The 24735-nt window shown below is 42.0% G+C and overlaps 3 protein-coding genes across 3 annotated transcripts; all 3 read right to left on the bottom strand.

Annotated features, from left to right (window-relative positions):
- Window positions 1-2122: 2122 nt before the first annotated feature.
- Window positions 2123-6696, bottom strand: LOC310905332 (nuclear pore complex protein Nup153-like; the record flags this gene model as incomplete). Its single annotated transcript, XM_083851506.1, has 5 exons — window positions 6585-6696; window positions 6409-6447; window positions 6255-6308; window positions 3294-3452; window positions 2123-2191 (listed from the first exon to the last, which is right to left on the bottom strand). The coding sequence occupies exons 2-5, from the start codon at window positions 6433-6435 to the stop codon at window positions 2123-2125; spliced, it is 309 nt and encodes a 102-aa protein (XP_083707632.1). The 5' UTR covers window positions 6436-6447; window positions 6585-6696.
- A 2072-nt stretch (window positions 6697-8768) lies between these two features.
- LOC310905448 (nuclear pore complex protein Nup153-like) lies at window positions 8769-13009 on the bottom strand. Its single transcript, XM_083851736.1, has 4 exons — window positions 12804-13009; window positions 10424-10672; window positions 9082-9221; window positions 8769-8999 (listed from the first exon to the last, which is right to left on the bottom strand). Exons 1-4 carry the CDS (start codon window positions 12997-12999, stop codon window positions 8868-8870), a joined length of 717 nt encoding a protein of 238 aa, XP_083707862.1. The 5' UTR covers window positions 13000-13009; the 3' UTR covers window positions 8769-8867.
- Window positions 13010-21948: 8939 nt separating this feature from the next.
- On the bottom strand, window positions 21949-23017 carry LOC310905331 (uncharacterized protein; the record flags this gene model as incomplete). The annotated part of the gene is made up of 3 exons (XM_083851505.1): window positions 22927-23017; window positions 22550-22745; window positions 21949-22023 (listed from the first exon to the last, which is right to left on the bottom strand). The coding sequence occupies exons 1-3, from the start codon at window positions 22995-22997 to the stop codon at window positions 21949-21951; spliced, it is 342 nt and encodes a 113-aa protein (XP_083707631.1). The 5' UTR covers window positions 22998-23017.
- Between the last annotated feature and the right edge of the window lie 1718 nt (window positions 23018-24735).

Here is a 24735-nt window from a genome sequence, read left to right as displayed (position 1 = left end):
TTGGGTATGCCAACATTCCAGAAGTCTTTTCAGACATGAATACAGATCCCTTTTGTAAGGCATACAAAGGCATTTTTCTGGTACTTAAAAAAGCCTAGCTCAAAACCAGAAAGATATCCTAATCCAAGAGCAAATGGGGAAAAAATAACCCAAACCAGAAGTGGAATAGGGAATAACTCTAACAAAAGTACTATGGCAAGAAAATGAAGTATGCCTGGAAAAACCGTGACATCAAAGCTTATCTTGCAGCCAATCAGTCAGTCAGTACAGAAGTGCATTAGATCGCACTGGAAGACACCAGGTCAAACTCCCACAATACTGAGGAGGAGAACTGGTCTAAACTTGTCAAATACTTGACAACAGCCTGCTTAGCACTGTAACTGCATAGAGGAAGACAGATCCCTAAGGCAGATGCTCAGACTTTTCTCTAATCCAAACTGTCAATCCATTAGAATTCTGAAAAAAGTCTTACATCAAAATAGATCTTCATTCAGACAACTATCGCTTGCCCATAACAGCCCATATTCCTCTTTCTGTTAACACCTGTGAGCTTCAAGGGGGCAAAGACAATTGTCAGCCTTCAAGCAAGTCTAATCTACAATTGGACTCAGGTTTAAAATATATACACACACACACACACACATAGATATATAGCATTGGTGGGCCAGAGATTTACTGAGTATTCCAACTCAACTGTCCAAAGGGACTCTTGCCAGCAGATCAGTGTGGTGCTCCTGCTCCAGAACATGGCACCCAACAGAGACCAGCATCACAAAAAACACTACCACCACTACCTACTCTACAAACAAAAGGTAGGGCACTGCAATAAACTTTGTGAACGAAATCAAAAGCAGTATGAGTTTGCTCTATCTCCTTCCTAAATGGAGAAGTAGAAAGGAGTTCTAACAGAGACAATTTAGAACAGTTTGAAAAAAACATAATTACAACCCAGCACCTGATTGCACCTGTACCAGAACCTTAAAGCCAGTCGCTTCCACCCCTAAAAAGGTGGTTGTTGTGAAGTCCAACTTTTAGATGCCAAAACAAAGTGTTGAGTTCTTTCTGCAAGCCAAAGAATGCCCATGGTCACATAAGAATTGCTTGGCAGATGAGCATAGAGTCAACAAAATTCCCTGCTACTGTTCTTTGAAAAGAGCGACCCCCTAAAAACCGAGTGCAAAGTCTCTTAACTCAAGCATTATTACCCAAAACACCATTTGCCCAGAAGGAAGAGCCATCAATATTATCTGGAGGATAACTCATTTGACCTAAACCAAGAAAGCAGTATAACACAAAGCAGTCTCCTCAAGAAGAAATTCAATTAATTCTGCTGGATTTTTTTTATTTTAGAGATGAGTTAGCATTTGGCCTCAAATGATTCTAAAGAACACATGGTCTTCATGTGAACTCAAAGCAGACAATTAACTTCATCATGAAAGGAGTATTAAAAAAAAGAATAATAAATCATAAATCTTCCTCCATGTTTTTGCTTAAAAAATAAAGAAAAAAACACATCAATAAACATCCTCCTGAACTGTAACTCACTTCCCCTACTTCACCTTCTAAAGAATACTTCAGAAAGAATCATCCCATTAGGACAGAGCTTTCAAACTGCAAGCAATTAAATAGCTAAAACTAATAGCTTTTCCCCTAGGGAACATTAGGAGGGACAAATTATTTTGTTATAAGTAAACTGAGTTATAAACCATGAAATATCTGTCAAAGCAAAATTTGTAACGCTACAGATTTAGTTAAACTACAAAATGAGCCATATTTCCTGTAGAAGGAAAAAATTAGGCCTCCAATAGCAAAGATCCTTTCTGTGGATACAGCATTATAACGTGCCTCGTTTCCCATCTTCGTATCCTACTCAGAAGATAAACTTGGGATAAAAAGTGGTGTATCAGTACTTTTATTCTTGCTCATCTTCCTTCCGTTCATAAAAACAACAATTTTCTCAAAGTTATATTGATCTTCAAACACAATCCAGACTTTGCAGCTCCCTCAAAATACAAAATTTTCATTGGATTTCCCATTCCTTTTACTGAGAACTGTCACCACCTTTCAGGTGCAGACTGTACTGAAAAAGGAGATGTCTTTCTTCCTTCAAGTAAGTTTTAAATTAATAGATGTCATACCTTTCAGATGGTTCTGCTCGCTGTTCTGCAGGCAAAGTCTTCTCTCTCATCCCCTGCAAGTTAAGTTTAGTTCAAGACTTAGCTGAATATGTACAGAATACACAAAGTACCAACAACCACTTCATGTGGTTTTTTGTGGTTTTTATTTTATTTATTTATTTTTAATTTTATAGCACTGAATACACCTCACCTACTTAACGTTGTTCCCTAATTCAGCATTGTGGGTACAGTTCAGTTAAATTTTGGGGCTAAAGTAAGCACACTGCTTCACTCAGCATTGAGGACAAACTGATAGAACACTAAATCAAATTTGTCAAATCCTCTAACAAAGAAAGTAATTATTTTAAACAAAATGACAAAAATTGTGTGTGGGGGGGGGAGAGTTTTCATCAAAACTTGTGTTTACCAACCCCGTAAAAGGGACATACTTTTCTGTTTTCTGTCATTTATGAACAAACAAGGAAAAAAAAAACCTCTACCCCCCTAAAAACTAAGCAGTTGCTGCTACATTCATTTTAGAACTTTACCAAATGGAGATTGTGCTGGCTAAACAATACAGAGATTGAAAGAGTTAAAAGCAATAAGCAACCAGTATTACTGTCCACTTTGATTTCCAGCCTAAGAAGCCCATACACTTAACACGTGGTCATTTGTACACTCAGACTGATACTGGAAACACAGATGTTTTCGCAGAAAGAGATGCCCATTTAATTTTATGGAAAATTTATTAGACTCCATCTACTCCAAAGCAATCAAAACCGATAACTCAGCACATTGTCAGAACTCTCACTTGGAGCACATAGCTCACCTGGAATAGTTTACACAGAACACGAGCATGTTTCATCAGTGACAGCTTTGTGTACATGAGAATATAAAAGGAAAACATTTCTGTCTTTTAATATTCTTTCACTGACAACAGGATGACTCAATAGCACATCATGACATCGTGAAAACAACCACAAGACACTGAGTGTTCCAAAAACAGAATTAAATCCATAAAAGCTCAATCTATTTCACAATGGTTCCCACTGCCTTAAAGCTCGCCTCAAACATACTATCAGTACTTTTTGCAAAGATAGGATAACAATTGGTTTGAGAAACATTCCAAGACTGGAAAAAAAAAACAGGCACATAAGGACTCAAAAATGTACTCACTTGGAACTTTGTGTCTACTCTCTGGCAAATTTTGCTGGACTGAGTAGTTGAAGTCGGTGATGGTTCAGAATACCGCGTATAACGCATCGGTTGACGGTTTACCGTTGGTGTCACAAGTCTCTTAACAGGTGGAGGCTGGAATGCATTCTGGGATTCCAGCTTTGAAAGGGAAACAGCAATCAATTTATCCTTACGTCCACCCAAATTAATTCCAATATTTATTGATGAAAACAAATTACAGAACTATAAACCTCCCCCCATCGGTCTTGGCACTCAGTGAATACGATTTGAAAATTCTGAAGACCGTTCAACTTGTAGAGGGAAATCACCAGAAAACCAGTAACGAAATCCATAAAGCTATATATAAGTAGCCAAAGTCTGACTGAATTCCATTTCAAAATTTGGCAGTTAGCTTCATAGACAAAATAATTCATGCTACCATAATTAAAATAACCCATGTTCCTAGAATATGCTCCTATCTTTTCCTCTGCCCACACTGTGATTTTTTTTTTTCAGTAGCTTAATTCATTAATTTAACATTCGAAGTGTTAAGCAACTAATTATACAGGCTTCTGGGCTTCACATCCCCTACATTTTCCCTCTTCAAAGTTACACAAACAATAGAACACACTCAAAAAAACCAACTTGTCAGTCTTACAATAATCTCATTCATTAAAATATGATCCAATGCTTTACATGTACATTAGATGCACTTCACGTAGTGGGTTTGACTTCCCTTTTCAAAGCATTTTCACAGACCAGAGTTAATTTTTAACACAGACCACTGCGTGTTCTGCAAAACTGACTTAACTGAACTGTCAGACAGAAAACAAACCCTAAAGGCTACAAGATTTACCGATGGCTCCGCCTGCGGTCTTAAGGATCAGAAAATACAGTCTTAGGAAGCATGCTATTGTTCAAATCAATACCAACAGGAAATTTTTGTTTACGCTGCAGCTTTAATTTCACAGTATCTCCCAGCTCTTAGTAATAGAATTCACACTCTCTCTAAAGTATATAAAAATACATCTTTCTAAAAAATATTACATTCAGTTTGAAACCTTGAATAAGACATGTTTTATGTAAGTTCACAAATCTACTTCGAGTGAACGATGGTTCATTGCTGGTTTTAAAGGTAAAAAAGAAAAATATTAATTCCCCCAGTTAGGCATTCAATACACCAAGAGCTATTCTGCCTGGTACAGCTCCTTGAAATAAGAAAAATACCACATCACTGCTACCCACTGCAGAAGTTTAGCCTGAGTGCACAAGTGTTCCGTCAACCGCATGTTCACTTTAGCAGGAAAACACACGATCGTCTCCTCAGCAAATAATTGCTTCTCATCACGGGCTACCCTTCTCCCGCCACCATTATGAATTCTAGTATTATGAATAGACAATCTATCTCCTTTCACCCACTGACAGCTGCGTGCAACATTCATTTAGTGGCTGACAATTTCAGGCTCTCTGTTGCAAATCTGGCAGATCTTTCTTAATGCCTTATCACAGGTGTATTGCTATAATATAACTGAGAATTCACACCAGATTTGGTTTTAGTTATTTGGATAATATTTATGATATACTTCACTTCTCCATGCCCTTGTAATTTGGCAGATGGTGAAAAGATGGTCCAGGAAATCTGAGATGTTTGTAAACTCTGAAGTGATTGTAAACTTAATTATACATCCATCCAATCAAGGAATTAGCACAGAAACTTCTTGAGACACTGTCCCTTTGCTCATTAGAACAGAAGATGAAAAGTTTGCACATCTTGTTATTTCCTTCAGTCACCTGATCTTCAAGTGGTCATCTAAGGGTTTTGTAATTTAATAAGCCCAAGGATACCCCTAACTAAAGTCATCAAAAAAAGATGACTAGTTTTCATTTTTTAAAGAAAATGAAAGGAAATCATGCTTTACCACAGCATTATCACCAGTTCTGTGCTACCTCCAAATAGGAATTTAGGAGCGTAAGATTTATAGCGTCGGAAAAGAAAAAGAAAAAAAAAAACCTCTACCCCCCTAAAAACTAAGCAGTTGCTGCTACATTCATTTTAGAACTTTACCAAATGGAGATTGTGCTGGCTAAACAATACAGAGATTGAAAGAGTTAAAAGCAATAAGCAACCAGTATTACTGTCCACTTTGATTTCCAGCCTAAGAAGCCCATACACTTAACAAGTGGTCATTTGTACACTCAGACTGATACTGGAAACACAGATGTTTTCGCAGAAAGAGATGCCCATTTAATTTTATGGAAAATTTATCAGACTCCAACGATGGTTCATCGCTGGTTTTAAAGGTAAAAATGAAAAATATTAATTCCCCCAGTTAGGCATTTAATACACCAAGAGCTATTGTGCCTGGTACAGTTTTGCAATTTAATGATACCCCTAACTAAAGTCATCAAAAAAAGATGACTAGTTTTCATTTTTTAAACAAAATGAAAGGAAATCATGCTTTACCACAGCATTATCACCAGTTCTGTGCTACCTCCAAATAGGAATTTAGGAGCGTAAGATTTATAGCGTCGGAAATTAACAATTTTCCTCCTCTTTACTTTGAATGGTGATAAAAAGCACAAAAACTAGTTTTCTGTGCCCGAATGAACACGGAAGTCTGTACAAAGTCTATATGACCACTCAATCAGTATTTTTCTATTTGTGATCATTTCTTCAAGAGCAAACTTGCCTCAACAGGAATTTTAATATGCAGCTTCACCCCAAGTTGGGGGACAAGATAAAACGACTTGGTGTGTTCTAGAGTTGTTGCTCTCAACTTACAAAGATAACATAATTCTTAACCTGAGTAATCTTCACAGCCCATCATCTATTGTGGATACATGCCAATATTAACTTGATTTGATGTCTATGTCGTCACTGAGGTTTGAGAAAATTTTTCTAATAGTGATAAAGCATTGAAAAAGTTATCTACCTCAGCTTAAGACATTATTGGTTCTTACCTTTCTTCGTTTGGACTGGAAGTCAGTAATATCCGGTTTATCTATGTCCGGAGGCTAAGGGAAAAAACAAAGCATAACTATTAGAGGGCAATTTTTTTTTCCTGAGAGAGAGGGTTCCCTGCAACAAAAATGTGGGGGTTCATGGTCAACTTACACAACACAGCGGCAAAAGAGATGTCATTCTTTTAGCATCCTGTTGAAAAAACAGCGCAATAAATTAAACCGGCCACAGCGTAAGGAAGAATAGTTTTATCTTTATCCTTTGATGGCACATTTACTAAGTTTTATAAACACATGAAGCAAAAACAGATTAAAAGAAGTGCTATTTACCAACAAAGCAGTTGACAGCTTCTCCACTGCCTCCAAGATGCACCACGCTGAGGTACTCAAGGTAGCGTGGGACCACACAGTTTCTTGTCTAGCTTTCGCTCTCTTTTGTGCCTGAAAAATTAGCATTTTAAGTGTTACAATGGTCAATTCTCAGCTAAGGAGGCATGTATTTTATGTCCCAAGGCTACACTGATGATACAATCAATATATTCTGATGACAGAGAAACATGCAGTCACTGGGAGTTCAAGCCATAAAGAAGAGAATACATTCGGAGTTTAATGAAGTTTACCTTGGGCCTCAGTGCATCTTGCACGTGCTTGTTGCACGAGCAATAAAAGAACTCCGTACTTGTAAAAGGTCAAGACGGATGATGCCAGGACTGCTAAGGCCTCCGAAGCAGTAATCAGGGAAACAGAACTCAAGAAAAGGCTTGTGGTACAGAAAGCATTTTCAGTAACAACACAGACCTCAGAGTTTCACGATGGTCTAAGTGTACCATCTTAAAATCAGTGTATACAATCATAACCAGGAACTAGTTTTACTTCTCTCTTGCTTCCTCCCTTCCCCCAAGATTAAAGTTGGCTGCAAATCTTTGTCTTAAAAGATAAAGATCTGATTTAAACTGTAACAGATCTAAACATTACACTGAAAAAGTAAACTGTTTATTTGCACCACCCAACTTCAAATATCAGTCAAAAACTTCCTTTGGTGTGACTTTTTTTCTTCCCAGGTTAAACCCCTCATATAACCACACTGTGCTTATCACACGATGTGAAGACAGGAAGCAGACCACGCAGCATGTAAAAACACAAGTGAGACTCACAGAACCACAGAATGGTTAAGGTTGGAAGTGACCTCTAGAGATCGCCTGGTCTACCCCCCCGCTCAAGCAGGGCCACCCCGAGCAGGTTGCCCAGGACCATGTCAAGTCAGCTCTTGAAGACCTCCAAAGAGGGAGACTCCACAGCCTCTCCGGGCAACCCGTGCCAGGGCTCCATCAGCCGCACAGTGCAAAAGCATTTCCTGATGCTCAGACAGAGCCTCACGTTTCAGTTTGTGCCTGTTGCCTCTTGACCTGGCACTGGGCACCGCTGAAAACACAATGGCTCTCTATGCTCTTTGCACCATCCATTCAGGTATTTATATACACCAATAAGATCCCCCCTGAACCTCATCTCCTCCATACTAAACAGGCCCAGCAGTCCCTGCCTCTCCTCAGAGGAGAGGTGCTCCCAGTCCCTTGATCTTCTTGGTGGCCCTTCGCTGGACTCTCTAGTACCTTGCTGTCATTCACAGCAAGCAGCAAGAAGCAAGCTACTCTCTCCTTTAAAAGCCTAGTATTTTGGTTCCTCTTTTTACCATAATGCAGTAATATTGTAAAAAACAAAAATAGCCGACCAAAGAGGGTTCCCAGCTTTGCACCACAAGGTTTCAAGGTTTCCCGTAAGTGAGGTACTTGTACTGCCCTTTTTCCGTTGCACAAATGGACTGTCAGAACAGAGCCAGCAAACCCGCGTTTTCATTTTCTTAAAATTCCTTTTGATTTATCGATAAAAGTCACTTTCATTTAAATACATTCCTACCAAACCTGATTTGACTTTCCTTTTCGATTCAGCTCTAGCTAATCAGAGTTGTCAGCAGTTTTTATTTGCTATTTCCAAGAACTCTTGGGGGCAAATAACTCTCTCCAAGAACTATATGAATCGTTCAAAACAGAAAGCATGTTACTGCTTATCTTGGGACTGCATTTAGTCCTGCATGCCTCTGTGTAACAGAAGAACAAAGGATCAGCAAAGTTGATTTTAGATATTTTCAAAGACTGCAGGTTTATACAACATATCCATAGCATGAATGTAGGCATGCTTGGAAAAGAAGATCCACAGATAAATATTAGCCAGGTTTGACTACTGTAGCTTTTGCTACCATAAACACAAGTTTTCAAAGTTATGCTGTCATTGGTTTTTTTGCATCAAGTTATTTTAACGTAATGTAGTCAGAGGCAGACAATGGCACTTGAATGGAATTTTTTGAAAGACCTAACAACAGAGGAAACCCCAACTACCAACAACTAGCCCAAACTGTCATTCTTGTTCTTTCTGACAAGTATTACCTGTGGTAAAAACTGTCATTAAAGAATTTAAACAGAAATCAATCTCGTCTATTTTTGTAGACCAAGAGGGCAGAAGAGCAACTGTTACCACATATTCAGCTCCCTGCTCAAAGCTCCTTTGGCAGTGCTGCTTTTTTTATTTCCATCACTATTTCCCACTACACTACTTTTCTCATACCTGATAAGGTTCCGTCTTTGGCTGCCTTGATCTTACAGCTGCACCACCGGCATAGGCCGTCTTTCCGGGGTAAAATGGAGAAAACCCAAGCTGGTTTTGCTTAAAAACAGACGTGCTTCCACGTACCTACGGAAACACAGTATGAGAAGTGGATAGAAAAACAGGTACACATTCAAACTGATTAAAAGAAATACTGTGCAGTACTTACAGGACACAGTCCTCCAAAAACAAATAAACTGAATGCAGGTTTCTTAGAGCTAGCTGCAGAATGCTGCGAGAGGGAATGAGTTCTTTCAGCTTCTGTGGGCCAGAGCAGTGACGATGAAGTATTTTTTAAAACTGCAACATCTGCCAAAATGACGTATGCTAGATGTAAATGCCTCTCGTACGTACAGAACTTTAACAATAAAGATCACACTAATTCAAGTTCTTCAATACAGAAAAATAAGCATGACTTCAGCTTCTTTAAATAGATCAACTTCACGTACAGACTGAAAACCAAGTATCACCTACAAACTTGAAAACTGTTCACAGAGCTGCAAGTAGTTTTCACCAATCTTACCAAGTTAATACTGTGCTTCCAATGCAGGTATTTTTTTCCTTCAGGCTAAGATAAAAGAGGACCGCATAAACATCAGTGCATTTGTACGGACAAAGCTTTTTTCTGTGTTGGTAAAAGGCTGGAGGCCAGCACAGATCATAATCGCACAGGTTTTAAACCTGAAGATTCCCCAAAGGCTGCTCTAAGAGTTAACGATCTTCTGCCCATGTATGTTTTACGAAGACACACCAGAAAGTTCTAGTGCACTCAGGTTATATTGCTAAAGCCCAGCAACTCTACTCTCAGCTGTACAAAAGTTCTCTGCAAAACCTGCTGAGCACACGTCAGTCCCTGTCTATATGGGGGACTAGAAAAAGCTGCAAACCTGCTGTTCGCCCTTTCAGCGAGAAGACCTACGTACCAACCTACATCGACACGATGCTTATTTTTTATTTTAAAATGGTGTGCTTTCCTCAATGAATTTGGCAAAAGACATGAAAGTATTGACAGCTGAAGCCTTCTACCAAGAAAGGTCAAAAAACAGCCTATAGCTTATGTCAGAGTAGTTTCTTTATCTTCTCTTGCTGAAACACAGGAAAACATCTCGTGTTCCTATTTGTCACCTGCACTTATTCACATTTAACCAGCTGTCTGTTAGATATTCTGAGTCACTCTTCCTTCTAGACAATCAGCCTAGTTGTCAAGTTACGGCAAGTCAGCCTGATTTCCTACCGTCCCAGTTCAAAATTTACATATAACCTAGCTGAATGTGTATATTTCAGCATTGACTCTTTCTAACATCAGGGTATCATAAACGTATTCCAAAGCACGCTTCTATTAAAAAGGTGATAGGATTATATACTTCTAAAACACTAAAAATTCAATTTAATTCTCGCATCCAAAGTTGACATTCACCTATTTTATTTACTAAGGTGATGTGGAATATTAAAGAACGCAAGGTACTTCACATTAAAAAAAAAGTCAATTAAACAGAGAACACAAAAATCACCTTCATCAGATGCTCTAGAGGAGGAATCACTGGTTGTTGAGATGTTATCATCGTCTTGTTGAGAGGTAGAATCTTCTATTTCTTTTATCAAGGACAGCCTAGGACTGCCAATGCCAAATATAGAAGATGTCGAGGGCTGACAAGGTGGGACAGGAGAATCCAACGTGGTATAATTCAGACGGCTCCGATGAAGAGAGGGCCTTGTTAACACAACTGGGAAGTTCAGTGCTGATCTACTTGTGGATGGTTCTAGACAAGAACAGGGAGATAATTAGCTTTGCTATAGACAAGCTCACAGAAGCCAAAACCTGTTTCCTATCGACAGCCATGCTATTGCCAAGTTCTAAGCGCAAAAAGAGAGAAGCCAAATTTAACTTCTTCCTCACCCAGATACGGTTGCATCTAACTGTCTGGCTACAACAACAACACTGCTTGCGATACACAGTATTAATGTTGCATCCAGAAGTAGTTAACTATGAGGTTTTACAACACCACATTCTGACCCCGTGCTCAAATGCTCTAACGCTGACTTGGCCGTTCACTAAATCAAACATATATACTCCTTCTCCCATGTACAGCTTGCAATAAGCTTTACAAAATTTGAGATTACACGGTAAATTACAGATAACACTGCAGCTTCCATAATATTGGAACAAAGGTTATATTAATCTGAATACACAACATGAAAATGAACGTTTGCAGTACTTTTTTCCCAAGTTCTTCCATATCAGCTCACGTTAGAGGCAAAACATCATCTCCTACCCATTAACTATTGGGAATTTGACCCAAGGGACAAGGATGTTGACCCAAGTAACCAGATGAGCATTTTTCCCTCTTGAAGCAAAGGGTCTGCAAACAATGCCAGTGGCCTGGAATAGGTGGCCTTGAAGTCTATCTTGCTAAATGAATGGAACTATTCACGGGTATTTTGCCTGACGAAAGCCTACTGTCTCTCCCAGGAATCTGGGCAATTCAAATGACTTTGAGCCACTATCCTCTTGATACTTGAACTGAAGCTTAAACTAGTTAGTTCAATCTTCATAACCACTGCAGTACCACTAATTAGCTCTCCAAACCATGAGCAGATTTTTAGGACAGCACCGTTTGAGATACAGAAAGTTCTTCAGGCGGAAGGCCACCCAATATAGGCTCCAGCACACTGATACCTCAGAACTGAAGAAACACATTGGTTTCAAAATGTAGTAATAATTAAAAAAAATAATCTTATTCTTAAGCATAGTAAGCAACACCCACGGACAGCAACATAAGCTGCAAAAGGTTCCAGGGTGTCCACCTGCTCCTGATCTCCTGGAGTTAGCAAGCTTGCAGTGCAGCTGTTCTTAATGAAAGCTCCTTTCACGCAGTTACATAGGAAAGCCAACATGTGTTCCTCAGTCACGAAGACCTTCTCTATTCTTTTCTCCAAACTCATTCCCAAGCTACAGCTACACAGAAAGCCATCAATCTCCTCGTTTACAATTAGATGAGATTGGAGGCAAAGATATTTCCTCCTTATTTTTTGGTTCTGCCAACAACAGAAGCAACTGACTTTCCACATTATCTATGGTTACCTACGCACGCTCAGACAAAACTTCTTTACTTATTAAAAGCTGACTTCCCCAAAACAGCTAATTTAAGAGAAACTCAAATAAGAATAGATGCAAATTTATACAACAGGACTACAGGAACAGTGAGAGGCACTGGATATAAGACAAATTAATCTTTCATGAGGTAAAGGAGTTGCAAACCTCGTTGCCAACGGTCAAATACCTTTTCAAAGACACCCCCTCCCCCCGCGTAGACCTTAAAATTATTGAATATTTTAAGGATAATAATCTCATAAACCACATCCGTGCACAAGTTCCCCAGTTCACCATCAAGTTAACAAGGAACTTTACTAAATTGATCAAAGCCCAGAACAAAAAAAAACAAAACAAAACAAACAAACTCAGGACACGAGACGGAATTTTCCTCTGCCATTCTAGCATCTAGTCTTTTGTTTCGAAGACTGCAAAACAAATTAATTTTTTTAATTGCCTTAGGCAATTAGACAGATTTTCATTCCATATCTTTTAAAAGATGGAAAATGCAACCCAGCACACTTGCAAATGACTTATTTTCAGCATTTAGCACCTGGCTAATAGAGTACCTAAAGTTAACTGATGCCTTCCAAGAGCATAAGATGTATGCTTCGTAACTGTGTATACAGTTTAAAGCTAAGACGGTTTCACAAACAGTTGTTTCGACTTTTTTGATTGTTTGTTTTTTTTTTTCATTCTGTCAAAACCCTCATTCCAATTTCCTTTTGAAATTCAGATTCAAAACTAGAAATCTGTGAATAAATACAGATGGCCAGAATTCCAAATGATTTTTCACATACCTCGTCTACTAATTCCTGCTGGTTCAGGCGTGAATCTCTCATCGATTATGGTATCTTCATCTGAATAATCGTGGTGATAGTTTACCGGAGTCTCCTCCTGGTTTGCAGATTCATTTCTGTCTACACACTCCTCCTCACGCTTATTGAAATACTTCTGCAGCCAGGCCGGTACAATATTTTTCACAGTTTCTGTCATTCTGCTAATTAATCCCTGCTTGAAAGAAAAAACACTTGTTTAATTACAGAAACGCAGTCAACAGCATATGCTGGGATACCACCTTCCACGGACCTTGAAGACAGATATTATACAGCAAATATTCAGAAGACGACGACGAGGTTGATCCCTGGCATAGGATCGCTACACTTCTGGTAAACCTAAATTCACCTAAGATTGATTTACAACTACCTATCACTTTCTGCACTTCCAAGTGACCTTGGCAAGGTTCAAAGTTTTGAAACCTCTGCCAAAATTCACCAGCAGGTCGTCAATCTGCAAGGCTATCAGGAAACTCTACGCCTGAACAGCTCCTGACCTACAGACTTGTTCCAGGACTCTTCCTCTTCGCACCCTCCCGTGAAAACCAACTAAACCAGAAGTTCAGCAATTATCTACTGCGACAGTCAGGACCATACTACCCATTAAAATCAGTGAATCTAAATATTTTCAATTTTAGTAATGCTGAATTGCAGTGACTATACGCACAAAAACCAGTTCTGCTCTCAACAGTCAGGCTAACCCAGAAGATGTCCTGGAAGAAACACAGCTATAGCTATAGCACCAGCACCTCCTCTTGCAAGAGCCTTCTAAAGCTGTTGCTGTATTTTGTAGAAGACTGACTCTGCGGCATACATCGGGTACGATCGGAGAATTCCCACCTGACCAAAAGCCCCAGGAACTACGGTTAAATAAAAGATAAATTAATATAAATGAATATAATTAATAATAAAAATTAATAATAAAAATTAATATCCAGAAAGCTGACAATCATGAGCTAGGCATCCTGCTAATCATCCCTCCTGCAGGCAGGGGGAAAAAAAAAAGGTAAATTAGATCCAGGACTAGTTCCCAGGAACTTTGAAGCTGCTAACTATACTGCCTACAGTGCCCAGGCACCTTCAGAGCTTAATGGTAAGAGACAGAGGGTTTGGTGGGCTGTAATTATGATCACAAGCACACAAAACACATCTATTTAAGTATTTCTAAGAATCGACTTATCGACTAAAGTTGTAGGGGGAAGGATGAGAAAAACAGCGGGGTAGGGATCAGAACCAGAGGTATAACCTCACAAAATCGCATCGGTCGCTTTCGTGCCTCCCCAACTGCATCACTGAGAGACAATTAACATTAAGCCACAGAACCTTCTGCAGAGTGGACATGATATTGAAAATAAACTGAAATTAATTGACAAATGCTCTAAGCAAGCTATCTGCTCAAAGCTCGTCCTTTTACGTTATGAACATTTGCACGATTCGTCTGGTTACAAAGCTAACTGCTATAATAAATGCACACATGTAACACCTATCAGTTTGTCTATTTATCAAATCATTAAAACTCTTCCCCGATAAGTTACTGTTAATTTGATCTGCGCTGGATGTGCAGCAGCCATTCTCTGTGCAGAATCCCCCAGATATCCCCACGCACGTGTTTGCTCTGGCACACTCTTTAAATAAACCTACTGGAAAACACGCAGAGATAACAGACAATGGAAAAGTTAGAAAACCATCTCCACTGATTATTTTCAATCCACGTGTAAGGTTTATCAGTTAGCTACACAGTGTCGGCACACGCAAGCTATGGCACTTTCAACATTAATGCACTGTTCAAGCCAGAGGTTTCAACGGTTGCTCTGTAAGCGTGGGGAATGTTTGCATTGCCCTTCCAGGCCAGCTTTAGATGGACAAGATTGATTGTCAATATGTGGTATAAGGGACTTGGCATTTCTGCAAGTGATAAAAACCTAATTGAGCAGCTATCCATGCGTAGCGCTCCCTTGGTTTTGCATATGATAATCAATCCCCTCAGCTACGTTGCTCATTTAATAGCGGAGAGGTTTTGGCTGAACAAACATGTGCAGAGGGCATCTCCAGAGCATCTCTCTGGGCGTCCTGACATTTCTTAGCAAAGAGCTGCTGGGAGGGATCTCGGCGCGTCCCCCCTCCAGCACGGGGATTTTCACACCCCGAATTGACGGACCGCTTTCACCGTCAACCTGCTGTACCCTACAGCACAAACGAGAAGCAAAGCCTGGCAGGTAACGTTCAGAGAATTGATGATGGGCTGAGGAGGGGTGCAGGGAGCGGGGAAAGCCCTGGGGGTGGCACTGGGGGTCCTGAGGGCAGCGGGCTGGGGGTGAAGGGGAGGGGGAGGAGGGGGGTAATGGGCTGGGTAGAGGGGTAAGGGGGTAAGTAAGGGGCTGAGGGGGTAACTGAGGGGGTTAGGAAGGGGCTGAGGGGGTAACTGAGGGGGTTAGGAAGGGGCTGAGGGGGTAACTAAGGGGGTAACTAAGCCGTTGAGGGGGTAACTAAGGGGGTAACTAAGCGGTCGAGGGGGTAACTAAGGGGGTAAGGAGGTGGGTAGGGGGTAACTAAGGGGATAAAGGGGCGGGTAAGGTAAGGGGGTAAGTAAGGGGGTAACTGGTGGGCTGAGGGGGAAGGGCCCGCTGTGGGGGGGCCGCTCCTCACCCGCTTGCTCCTGGCACAGGGGGGCTTCGCGGCGCCCAAACGGTGGCGCCGCCTCTTCACCTTGCCGCCGGCCGCTCCTCCTCCTCCTCCTCCTCCTCCTCCTCCTCCTCCTCCTCCTCCTCCTCCTCCTCCTGCTCCTCCTCCTCCTGATCGGGCTCCTGGGCTGCCGCCCGGCGCCCCGCCGCCACCGGCCCTGCCACCGCCGGCCATGCCGCTGCCGGTCGCGCCGCTACCGGTCGCGCCGCCCGAGGCCATACCGCCCCCCCCCCGCGTTCGGTGCCGTCACGGGGCCCCCCCGCCCCCCGCCGCCACGCGCCGCGGGGCCTGCCCTGCCCCTCGTGGGAATAAAAATGTTGTTTTTGCAGAGTTACGTTGTTTAAAGGTAAGGAATGGGGTATCGAGGTGTGCTTGCAGCGATAAGAACGCTTAGCAGGCGACCTTGTAAAATGCAGACAACCAGACTCCGTAGAACAATTCGGGGAAAATCACGGTGTTGAGTCAAGTCAGGTAAGTGAAGAACCATTACCGCTTCAACCAGTAAAAAAGTCGAAAGAAATTCGAAATTTAACAGGCCGGCAACTGAAGGCCATGCATTGTCTGGGAAGCATCAGACAGATTGTGAGCCTGGATCACCCCCTCAGTGGGGAAACAGGGGAGGGTCCCGTCATCAAAAAGTATATAAACTGGGTTTTGGAACCAGCAGGGGCGCTCCTGCTCGTGGGACGCCCGCCACTGCGATCGCGAATAAATTCCTGCTTCGCTGAGCTCCTCGCCTGAGCCCAAGTTATTGGCTACGGAGTGTTTCTCACAATTTGGGGGCTCGTCCGGGAGCCAGTCGCCTACTGGGGAGCCCCACCGCCGCAGCAGCAGGAAGGCATGCCCCGCTGATTTCAGCGGTCCTGTGCATCGACGGCGGCGGTTCTGCGGAGAGCTGACAGAGGGCCCGAGACTGATGAAAGAGGCAGGATCCGTGAAGGAGTGGGGAAGGGAAGAAGGCAGGCACTCCGGCTTTGAGAATTGATCCGGTAACTCTGTGCACAGACCAAGGTAAGAAATAGGAAGTATTGCCTTGGGGGTCGGGTGAGACTCTGTGTGCCGTGTGATTGAGACGTACTTTTGTACGGAGCGAGTGTGGAGTCCTGATCCGCGGTTCCGCAGCTCCGCGAGGGGCGCGGCCGGAGACGGACGAAGCGTGAGATAAGGGAGAGAAAGGAAGAGTCTCGGGAAATGTGGTGTATGGTAAGCCCTTGCACGGGGAAGTGCTTGGCAATACACCAGGGAAATTTGGTGTGCGGTAGTCCTCGCACGGACGGGACGCCCGCCACTGCGATCGCGAATAAATTCCTGCTTCGCCGAGCTCCTCGCCTGAGCCCAAGTTATTGGCTACGGAGTGTTTCTCACACCCTCCCCCTCCCTCCCTCGCGCGCCCCCTCCCCTCACGGGAACGCGCGCCCCCCCCTCCCGCTGCCGCTCCCGTTCCTCGCCCCGCCCCGGTCCCGTCCCGGTCCCGCCGCCCTCCCGCTCCCGCCCTCAGGACCCGGCCGCCATAATGAACCCCGGCCCGGCCACCGTAAGCACGGGGCTAGGAGTCACCTCCAGAGCCTCCCCGCGCCGTGGCGCCGACCGCTGGTGTGCCGCAGCACCGCGCCGGGCGTGGGACGGCGCCCCGAGCCCACAGTGCTCGTCAGAAAAGCCCCGCACCGACAACCGATACCCCCGCACCGACAACCAACAGCCCCCACGCCGACAACCAACGCACAAGCAGTGTTTTAGGCCGGATTCGTGGCCCCGTTGGTCCGGGAGGCAGTCGTCACGCTAAATTCTACCCCACGGCAGGGGAACGATGGGCATCGTGACAGATCGCCGCCCCAGAAAATAAACACATAAATAAAGAATAAAAACGATAACGGGACTTGAATCGTGCCCTTAATAACAGACATTGGGCAGTGAAATCACCGACTTCTGCAACAATACGTGCTCAGGGAACTGACTAAAACCCCTCCTGCATCGGCCATGTAATAGCTAGGCAAACATCACATAATACTTCCCTCCCTCATGTACACCAAACCTATTAAGGCAACCATAGTAGTGTGATAACGTGATTTTTCTCCTCCAGATCAGCGTCAAAGGCAGCTACGCTAGGTTTGCTCATAAGTTCAAACGCTGCTTTATTTATTTATTTGAATTCCATTTTTCTTATTTAGAAGGATTTCCATAGGGTGACAGGCCTTTAATGACACTCACGACTCAGAAACATTTGCCGATGCAGTCAAACAGTGTCTATTAACGCGAGGCACTGAAGTTAATTGGTATTAAAAATGAGCCAAAACGAAAGGCAAGTATCTGCGTGTCCAGCAGAATGACAGCGATCATCACCATTTGATCAATCTTCCCCCCACTCTCTGTTGCAGCTAGGTACAACGAAAAGAGTTTATGAAATCATTACGGGACATTCTTGTAGAAAACTTCCTCAAGCTTGGAAGAAAAAAAAACATTTCAGCTAAGTAAAACAGAAAATAACTGGAAGAAGTGAAGTATGGCGGTGTTGGAAAAGTTGCTTCAAAGACTTGTTTAATTAAAAAGAAGGAAAAAAGCAAGTTCCTACTGCAATCCCATCTTTGTCAAACTGATGGCGGGCACCAGTACGATGTGTTCAGCTAACACAGGCTGGAAGTTGTAACTGCAGCTGTGAAGTTTACCCAGTAAAAAGACTCCGCAAAGCATTCTAGCAGTTCCGATGCAATCACTGCTTCCTGAATTTGTGACTCACGGTTAACACGGCAGTACAGGAAGAAGTCTGGCATTCACTGCGCTCTTACGGTAAAGAATCTGCCCTGCGCACACCATCCCAAGCCAGGTATGCGCTCCTAACAGGAAAGGACAATAGGCTGATAAGTCTCAGCAGAGGGAAAAAGACATCAGAGAACTACTTTATAACAGCAGCACGCGGGCTGCAACCAACGTTCTCTTCCTCTCATCATTTTCATTTCTGTGGACTCCAAGAGAATACACTCCCAACATTTTTCAGCTCTGGAGAACAAACAGCCCAACCAATCTCATTCACTGAACTACAAAACTGGTATTTTCGCTATCTAGTCCAGAAAAGGAGGCGCACGTCTCTAACGTACAGTGTAGAGACCTTGTTAATAGGCAAAGTCTGCATAAAATAGGTGGCCACAGCCTGATTTTCTGACGTTCAGGGCCTTGGGTCACACACCACCACAGTATCAGACTTAATGAAGTCACCAATCTATGTGGGCCTCTCGTTACACAGGTCACATGTTATGGACCAACCTCTCAAAGGCCAAAAACCAGCACTGATACTGCCGGGCCAACACATATCTGTAGCATCCCATTTCTGGGTGACAACACAATGAATGTTTCCACAAAGTACTCGATGCAACCTAACTACTGTGTTTGGTGATGCAAAGCAAGCCGTGTCAAAGCAGCGTAGCACCCAGGCACATTCCTGGAAGATGTTTTGCTGCTCACATTGAAGAAAATAGATAAAAAAATCCTGTGCAGTTTGCACTTCTGAGCTCAAGTACCACAGCTATGCACTGCAATTGAAGTGGCATCAAACCTTGTAAGGTTTTGAAGCTTCAGCACTGCCATCCAAATTCAAGGAGGCTGCATCTATTATCTTGAATTTGCCCCAGCTCAGTCCCCTGAAACAATTCCATAGACACGTACAAGCAACCCTTTTCCCACCCAGATTCTTTGCTTCATCTATTGCACCTCTACCTTGTGTCATATTCTTATTAATCTGCCCCTCAAAAGACTCCCTGGCTCACACAAAGAAGCAACCCAACAAATCCCTGTTCCCAGCCACGTTGCTTTCATGCTTTGGGAAGAGTTAACTGCAACAGCTCTAACTGTGATGCCACCTCACCCCCTCCACCTATGTGAGGTTCTTTGCCTTCTGTCTCCTCCTACGTCTACACCTGCACTAGAACCAGGAAGAATGTGCTTCCTACAATACTCCAAGAGCCTCTTCTGTTTCAGGATGTCATCATTTCAATTCAGGACTGAAAGTATTCCTAGCAAAAACCCAACAGCTAATAGCTAACAGAAGCAGTTCCTGGTGATCAGCTACAAGTAACCTGGAAGTACTGAGGAGTCACAAAAGAGAATTTGCATTACATTTAAGAACAGCATGCAGCTTAGGACCACTGCTTTCACTGACTACACTAAGCCATAAAAAAGAATTGGATTCTTACCTGCCATCACAGCAATTATGGTTTATGTTGCCCCCAAAACACACACGGCAGTACCAGAACTGTGTCAACTAGCTTTAACAGCTTCCCCAGCTATTAAGTACAGTAATTTCTGCTTCCTTTTTTTTCTTGGAGGAATATTCTTTTGTTTCCAGCCTCACTTACTTATTATACACACTGTTAATTAGCAACTATTTCTCCATACTCATAGGGTTATGGAGTCCCTATGACTGGAAAAGACTCTGTACCCTTCAAGATAAGAACAGCATAAAGGCAGCAACTCGCAAGACTGCTCTAGCTTAAAGCAAAGCTTTCCTCATGGCTCTCATCTCCTTTGACTTGAGTACTGTCATCCTTCTACCAGAGCTTTAAAAACTTCATTACCACGAATGAAGGAAGACCAGAGCAATCAGAGAGGGTAGCAGAGGGTATAACTTAAGGAGCTGTTACTAGGATTTTTTTGTTGTTCCTGGTGGACTATTTTTCTCCTTGCCAGCAAGGAGGGAAAACCAGCAAGTTGTTTTCTCCAAGATTTTTTTTTTTTAGGTTTAAGAACACGGATTATGTTGTAGCAATTTCTTCGCTGTAAAGCGTCAGCTGAGAAGTCTAACAGTAAGAAGGGCAAGGGAAAACTGAATGCTGATGCAGAGAGTGCCAGCAGACATCATCCTCATTCCACGGGATGTTTGTAGCTATGGCAGTTGAAGTCTACACTTCCATATGCTTAACATACCCTATTTATAAGCCAATTTTAGCTGACCTAGCATGTATCAGTAGTACAGTTAGAGCCAGCAGCCTGCAGGAAAAAGTGGGCACAGGTGTTTCCATAGCAAGGCCTGTGAGTGTCTCCCATACATACTTCCAGTCTAAGCAAGCACATGAAAGGCTTGGCTTGTCGCTTACCTAAGGAACCAGGAAAACAAGGGGAAGCTAGATTTTGCTTGTGTCCTAATGCCCATATAAAAATAAAGACAGATGAAATACCCTTACTACCTTGTTAAATTCCATAAGCCGGAAGAGAACGTGCTGCACACAGGTACAAGTAAAATCCCTTGCTGGCAGGTTTGCAGAAACAAATCTTTTATTTACACAGGCAAGTCTATCTTTAGACCCCATTTACCTCTTTACATTTCTCGAATATTTACATGACTTCATGATGCTCCAAGAAGGGAGTGATGAACAAAAAGATTACAGAAACTGTCAAAAGCATAGCAAAAAAAACCCAACCTATCATTGTGCTTTAAAACTTATGAGCTAGAATAATGTAGAAGAAATGTAGTTTTAGCACTTTGGCCATAACGGTCATGCTCTAGAAGACACTTAAATAGCAGAGGGGATTTCAGAAGTGACCGTATCCAGAGGTTGCCAGTGACAATTCATGAGTGAATCGTAGAGTTCTTCGCTTGTCTCCGTGAATTGTCTGTTCATTTCATCAACATCCAAGTAGAGCTGTGGATCTGAAAATAAAAGCCTGGTAAGTCCAAGTATCAAATCTGAGGCATGCGCACAAAAAAACTTCACGTGAAATGGCTAATAAAATGTATTTTAAGCTAAGTGTAATAAGCTATTAGATCTACTAATTTTAGTGAGGTATTTAGTCCTCTAAAATTTTGAGCCTCACAACTCCAACTTTTGGGAATTTGTATATTAGAAGGCTGGGACTAGAACTGTCTTTCAAGATAAAGACAAAGACAATGTTTAAGATAGTAAAGATAACGTTTACGGATAATCAGCCATGAAACCCTCCCAAGAGTCATTTAATTCACTTCTACGGCAATACACGTTACATAGGATAGTTTCTAAACACTAACACAAAATGCCTCCACGTGAGGAACTTTGCAAACCTTCCAGGACACAAATATGTTTTGTACCGTATTTGTAAGTGCAAGCTGAATCCTCCTTTTGGAATCTGCAACATAAGCTTTTACCTCAGGGTGGAGAACAAAGCTTTTGCATATTACTGAGTTTCTAATATAAAATCTGTTTAGCGGAACCAATACAAAGAACAAAATTCTGTCTTAGACCATTTTCAAATGGGAATGAAGGCACAGGTACAAGAAACCTGCTGCGAAGCATTGACAGTGTCCCGTTTTACTTGATGCGGTCAGTGTATGCTGTATCAGCTTTAAAACCCCAGCTGATTGCAGATCAACCCCACAGAGGTTTGACCTCAGCTGAATTTTCAAGATGTTCTTCATCCAGTAGAGGTTGGCTTGTATTGTTAAAAGGCACAAGGATGGCTAAACTCAAGTGACAATGATAGAACCCTTATTACCGTCAGTAATTAGGTCATCACCGATTGCAGTCATAACTGAAGATTCCTGAAAGACAGAAAAGGCTAAGTTTAATCATAACTCATTTCAGAAAGCATCACAGATTCAAAGTGCTGCAGTCTCAACCCATTCCTTCTTCCTACAACTACAAGGATAGATGGCATTTTATCTACTTATTTTTAGAAGAAAGCCAATATTACAGTACAGGTTGGAAGGGACTTCCGGAGGTCACAACTAATACATTGACCACGATAAGACCACTTAAAACAACTGTTTAATTTGCTTTAAGCAAAGCAAATCAGAAGAACAGGAACAGAAGAAGCGTACGCAATTATGCTGTCAAAACCATTCTTTGGTATGCGTGAACAAATAATGGTGTATAAATCACTAATTCTATGGATTTACTATTTAAGCACTTAAATACAAACACCTCTGAATGGAATCTGCTCTTTTAACTTCACACTAAGCAGAAAGCATGTTTTCAACTTCGGATTCTTTTTGCTGATTCACACAAATCTGTACAACGTATTATCTGTGAAATATTTTCTTTACAGCAAGCGTGCACTATCTTTACCTCAAAAACAGCTGGAGCCATTAAAGAATCTCCTAAAGAGCAGTCTCCAACAGCTTGCATGCTGTCATAGGGAGCATAGGAGCTGTAGTTGTAGTCAGCGTAAGCATCGTAACTCCTCTGCGAGTAGTAGTTCTGGTAATCTTGGCAATAATCATTATAGTTGTATGACTGGTACCGCTGCAATTCTGCTTTCAGTCTGAAACATGAGAAGTTGCATACAGTCAGAGAACAAGAGACTGTAAACCCAGTTCTGAACTTAAACAATTTGTCAGCTTACATACTTCAAAGCTTAAAAGGAAGCTTTCCTAAACAGTCACCTAAGTGACAGCTTAAGTCACAGCTCAAAACCTCATTTCTATAGAAGCAAGCATCCTCACCTTTGCCAATACCAGAAGGAATTGTTCTCATGGATTAACTCCAGAGCCTTGACATGGTTACCTGTACACATCAAGTATTTTTAGCGTTGGCATAAGCAAGCTGCTGCTAAGTCTCTGTGCTTTGCTAAAGATTGATTTAAGACCAGAGACATTTATCAAGCACAGCTGCTTTAAAGATGCAGTCTTAACCCTTCTATCTTTTGTTTGGTTAATTACTAGATCTTATTTCCAGAAAGAAGTGAATGGAGTCAGATTATCCATTTCAAAGAAGCATCTGACACTGCCTGTCAGTTTGCCATGTCTACCTCCACCTGCTCTGTTTTTTTGTTTGTTTAAAGTCCATTAAACATTCAACAGCTGCCAACTATACCGCTCAGGTGAAGTCAGTCTTGCTTAACAACACAATCGCGATTCTCCAGCATGACGCCTTATTATTAGTGGGAGAATTACAAAATACGCTGGTTCTTAAGAAGAAAGGGCCAGCTGATTAGCTTTCACTACTTTCCCTTTCAAGATTTTCTCAGGGGCAGCTTCAGACTAATGACAAGAACCAAGACAAGTGCTATCTGTACTAAAACTGAGGTACACTGCATAAAGAACATTCAGATAACCCAGCTGCATATTCAAAAAAATCTGCTGTTTAGACTTGTCTTCACTGATTCTGTACAGGCAGACCTCCTGTGTCTGCAGTGCCCAGTTTCTCTGACTTGAATTGGGGATGCAGAGAAGTGAGTTCTATGCTTTTGGGGAAGAATACAAGCTGAAGGCATTCTGAAATAGCTTCCAAACTCAGCAAACATGAGGGACAAACTAATCCAATGGCTGGGTATTTCAATGCTAAGAGAGCACGGTACTCAGCCATTCAGAAACGTATTACTGATGTGTATTTTAATACCTACATTTGTTTCAATACTGCAAAGCTACACAAGTTCTAATAAAGAGGTAATCCATTGTCTTGTTACTGTAGTAAACAAACAGAAGATACATCATCTTAGGTCTTCTGCTTCCAACTGCACTCTTCCTACATACAGTTGTGTAGGGAAGGAAAATCTGAAAATACTGTTGACGTTCTTCTGGATAGCCGAAGCAAGAAAACATGTTTGTGGCTTATTCTTGTTTTCAAAATAAAACAATATTAATTTAATCAAAAAATTTTGGCAAAGAAGTTTGGACAGTGCTCTCTTGGAGAAGAGCATTTCCATTCTAAAGCAGAAGGAGGCAACATTTGCAGAATTATGCTAGGTAAACAGAAACAGAAGTGTCATTTTTTACTATTTAACAGAACACACAAGCTAACCTCATGAACATACTGAAATTGTTTATATGAAGTCCTGTTTTGTCAGTATCCTGAATCAAAGTTCATCAAATTTGGTATCAATTCTTTAACCGTTCAGAGACCTGAATTGCCTTAAATAAGTGATAGAACTGAGCCGGTAGAGTAAGAAACCCTCTCAGGAAGTGCTAAGCTTTAAACTCCCCATTGCCCTAAGCTCATGAAAAGCAAAGAATAGCATTCTAAACCTGTTCTAGTAATAACGCCTTTGGCTTTCCCCCTGCGTTCCCATTTTTCCCCCCCACTTCTTTCCTGTCAACCCACTATAAAACTAGTTATGTGCTTCTCTCAAACTAGAGGGAAAGCTCTAAGAACAAGAACTCCCTAGCATATAAAACCACTTGTTGTCCCTTTTACCTTATGCAGGCCCAAACCTGAAAATATTTACCAATGCATTCAGCTTTGCTACTGTTGAGAAACAAGGCTGGTTACAATGGCAGCTAAGCCCAAGTTGCGCTGTCTGGCTAGACTTAACA

The sequence above is a fragment of the Anser anser genome (assembly GCF_964211835.1).
Source record: "Anser anser genome assembly, chromosome: 11".
Classification (NCBI taxonomy): domain Eukaryota; kingdom Metazoa; phylum Chordata; class Aves; order Anseriformes; family Anatidae; genus Anser; species Anser anser.
The sequence above is the reverse complement of the archived record's forward strand: the minus strand, read 5'-3'. Positions and strand labels throughout refer to the sequence as shown.

Bases quoted from the DNA above. Each gene is read 5' to 3' on its own strand.
- LOC310905448 (XM_083851736.1), bottom strand. From the start codon at position 12,999: ATGACAGAAACTGTGAAAAATATTGTACCGGCCTGGCTGCAGAAGTAT. The intron at 10,673-12,803 runs GTATGTGAAAAA...GTTCTTGTCTAG, and splicing joins AGCAGGAATTAGTAGACGAG to AACCATCCACAAGTAGATCA. The intron at 9,222-10,423 runs GTGATTTTTGTG...TCATTTTGGCAG, and splicing joins CTCTAGAGCATCTGATGAAG to ATGTTGCAGTTTTAAAAAAT.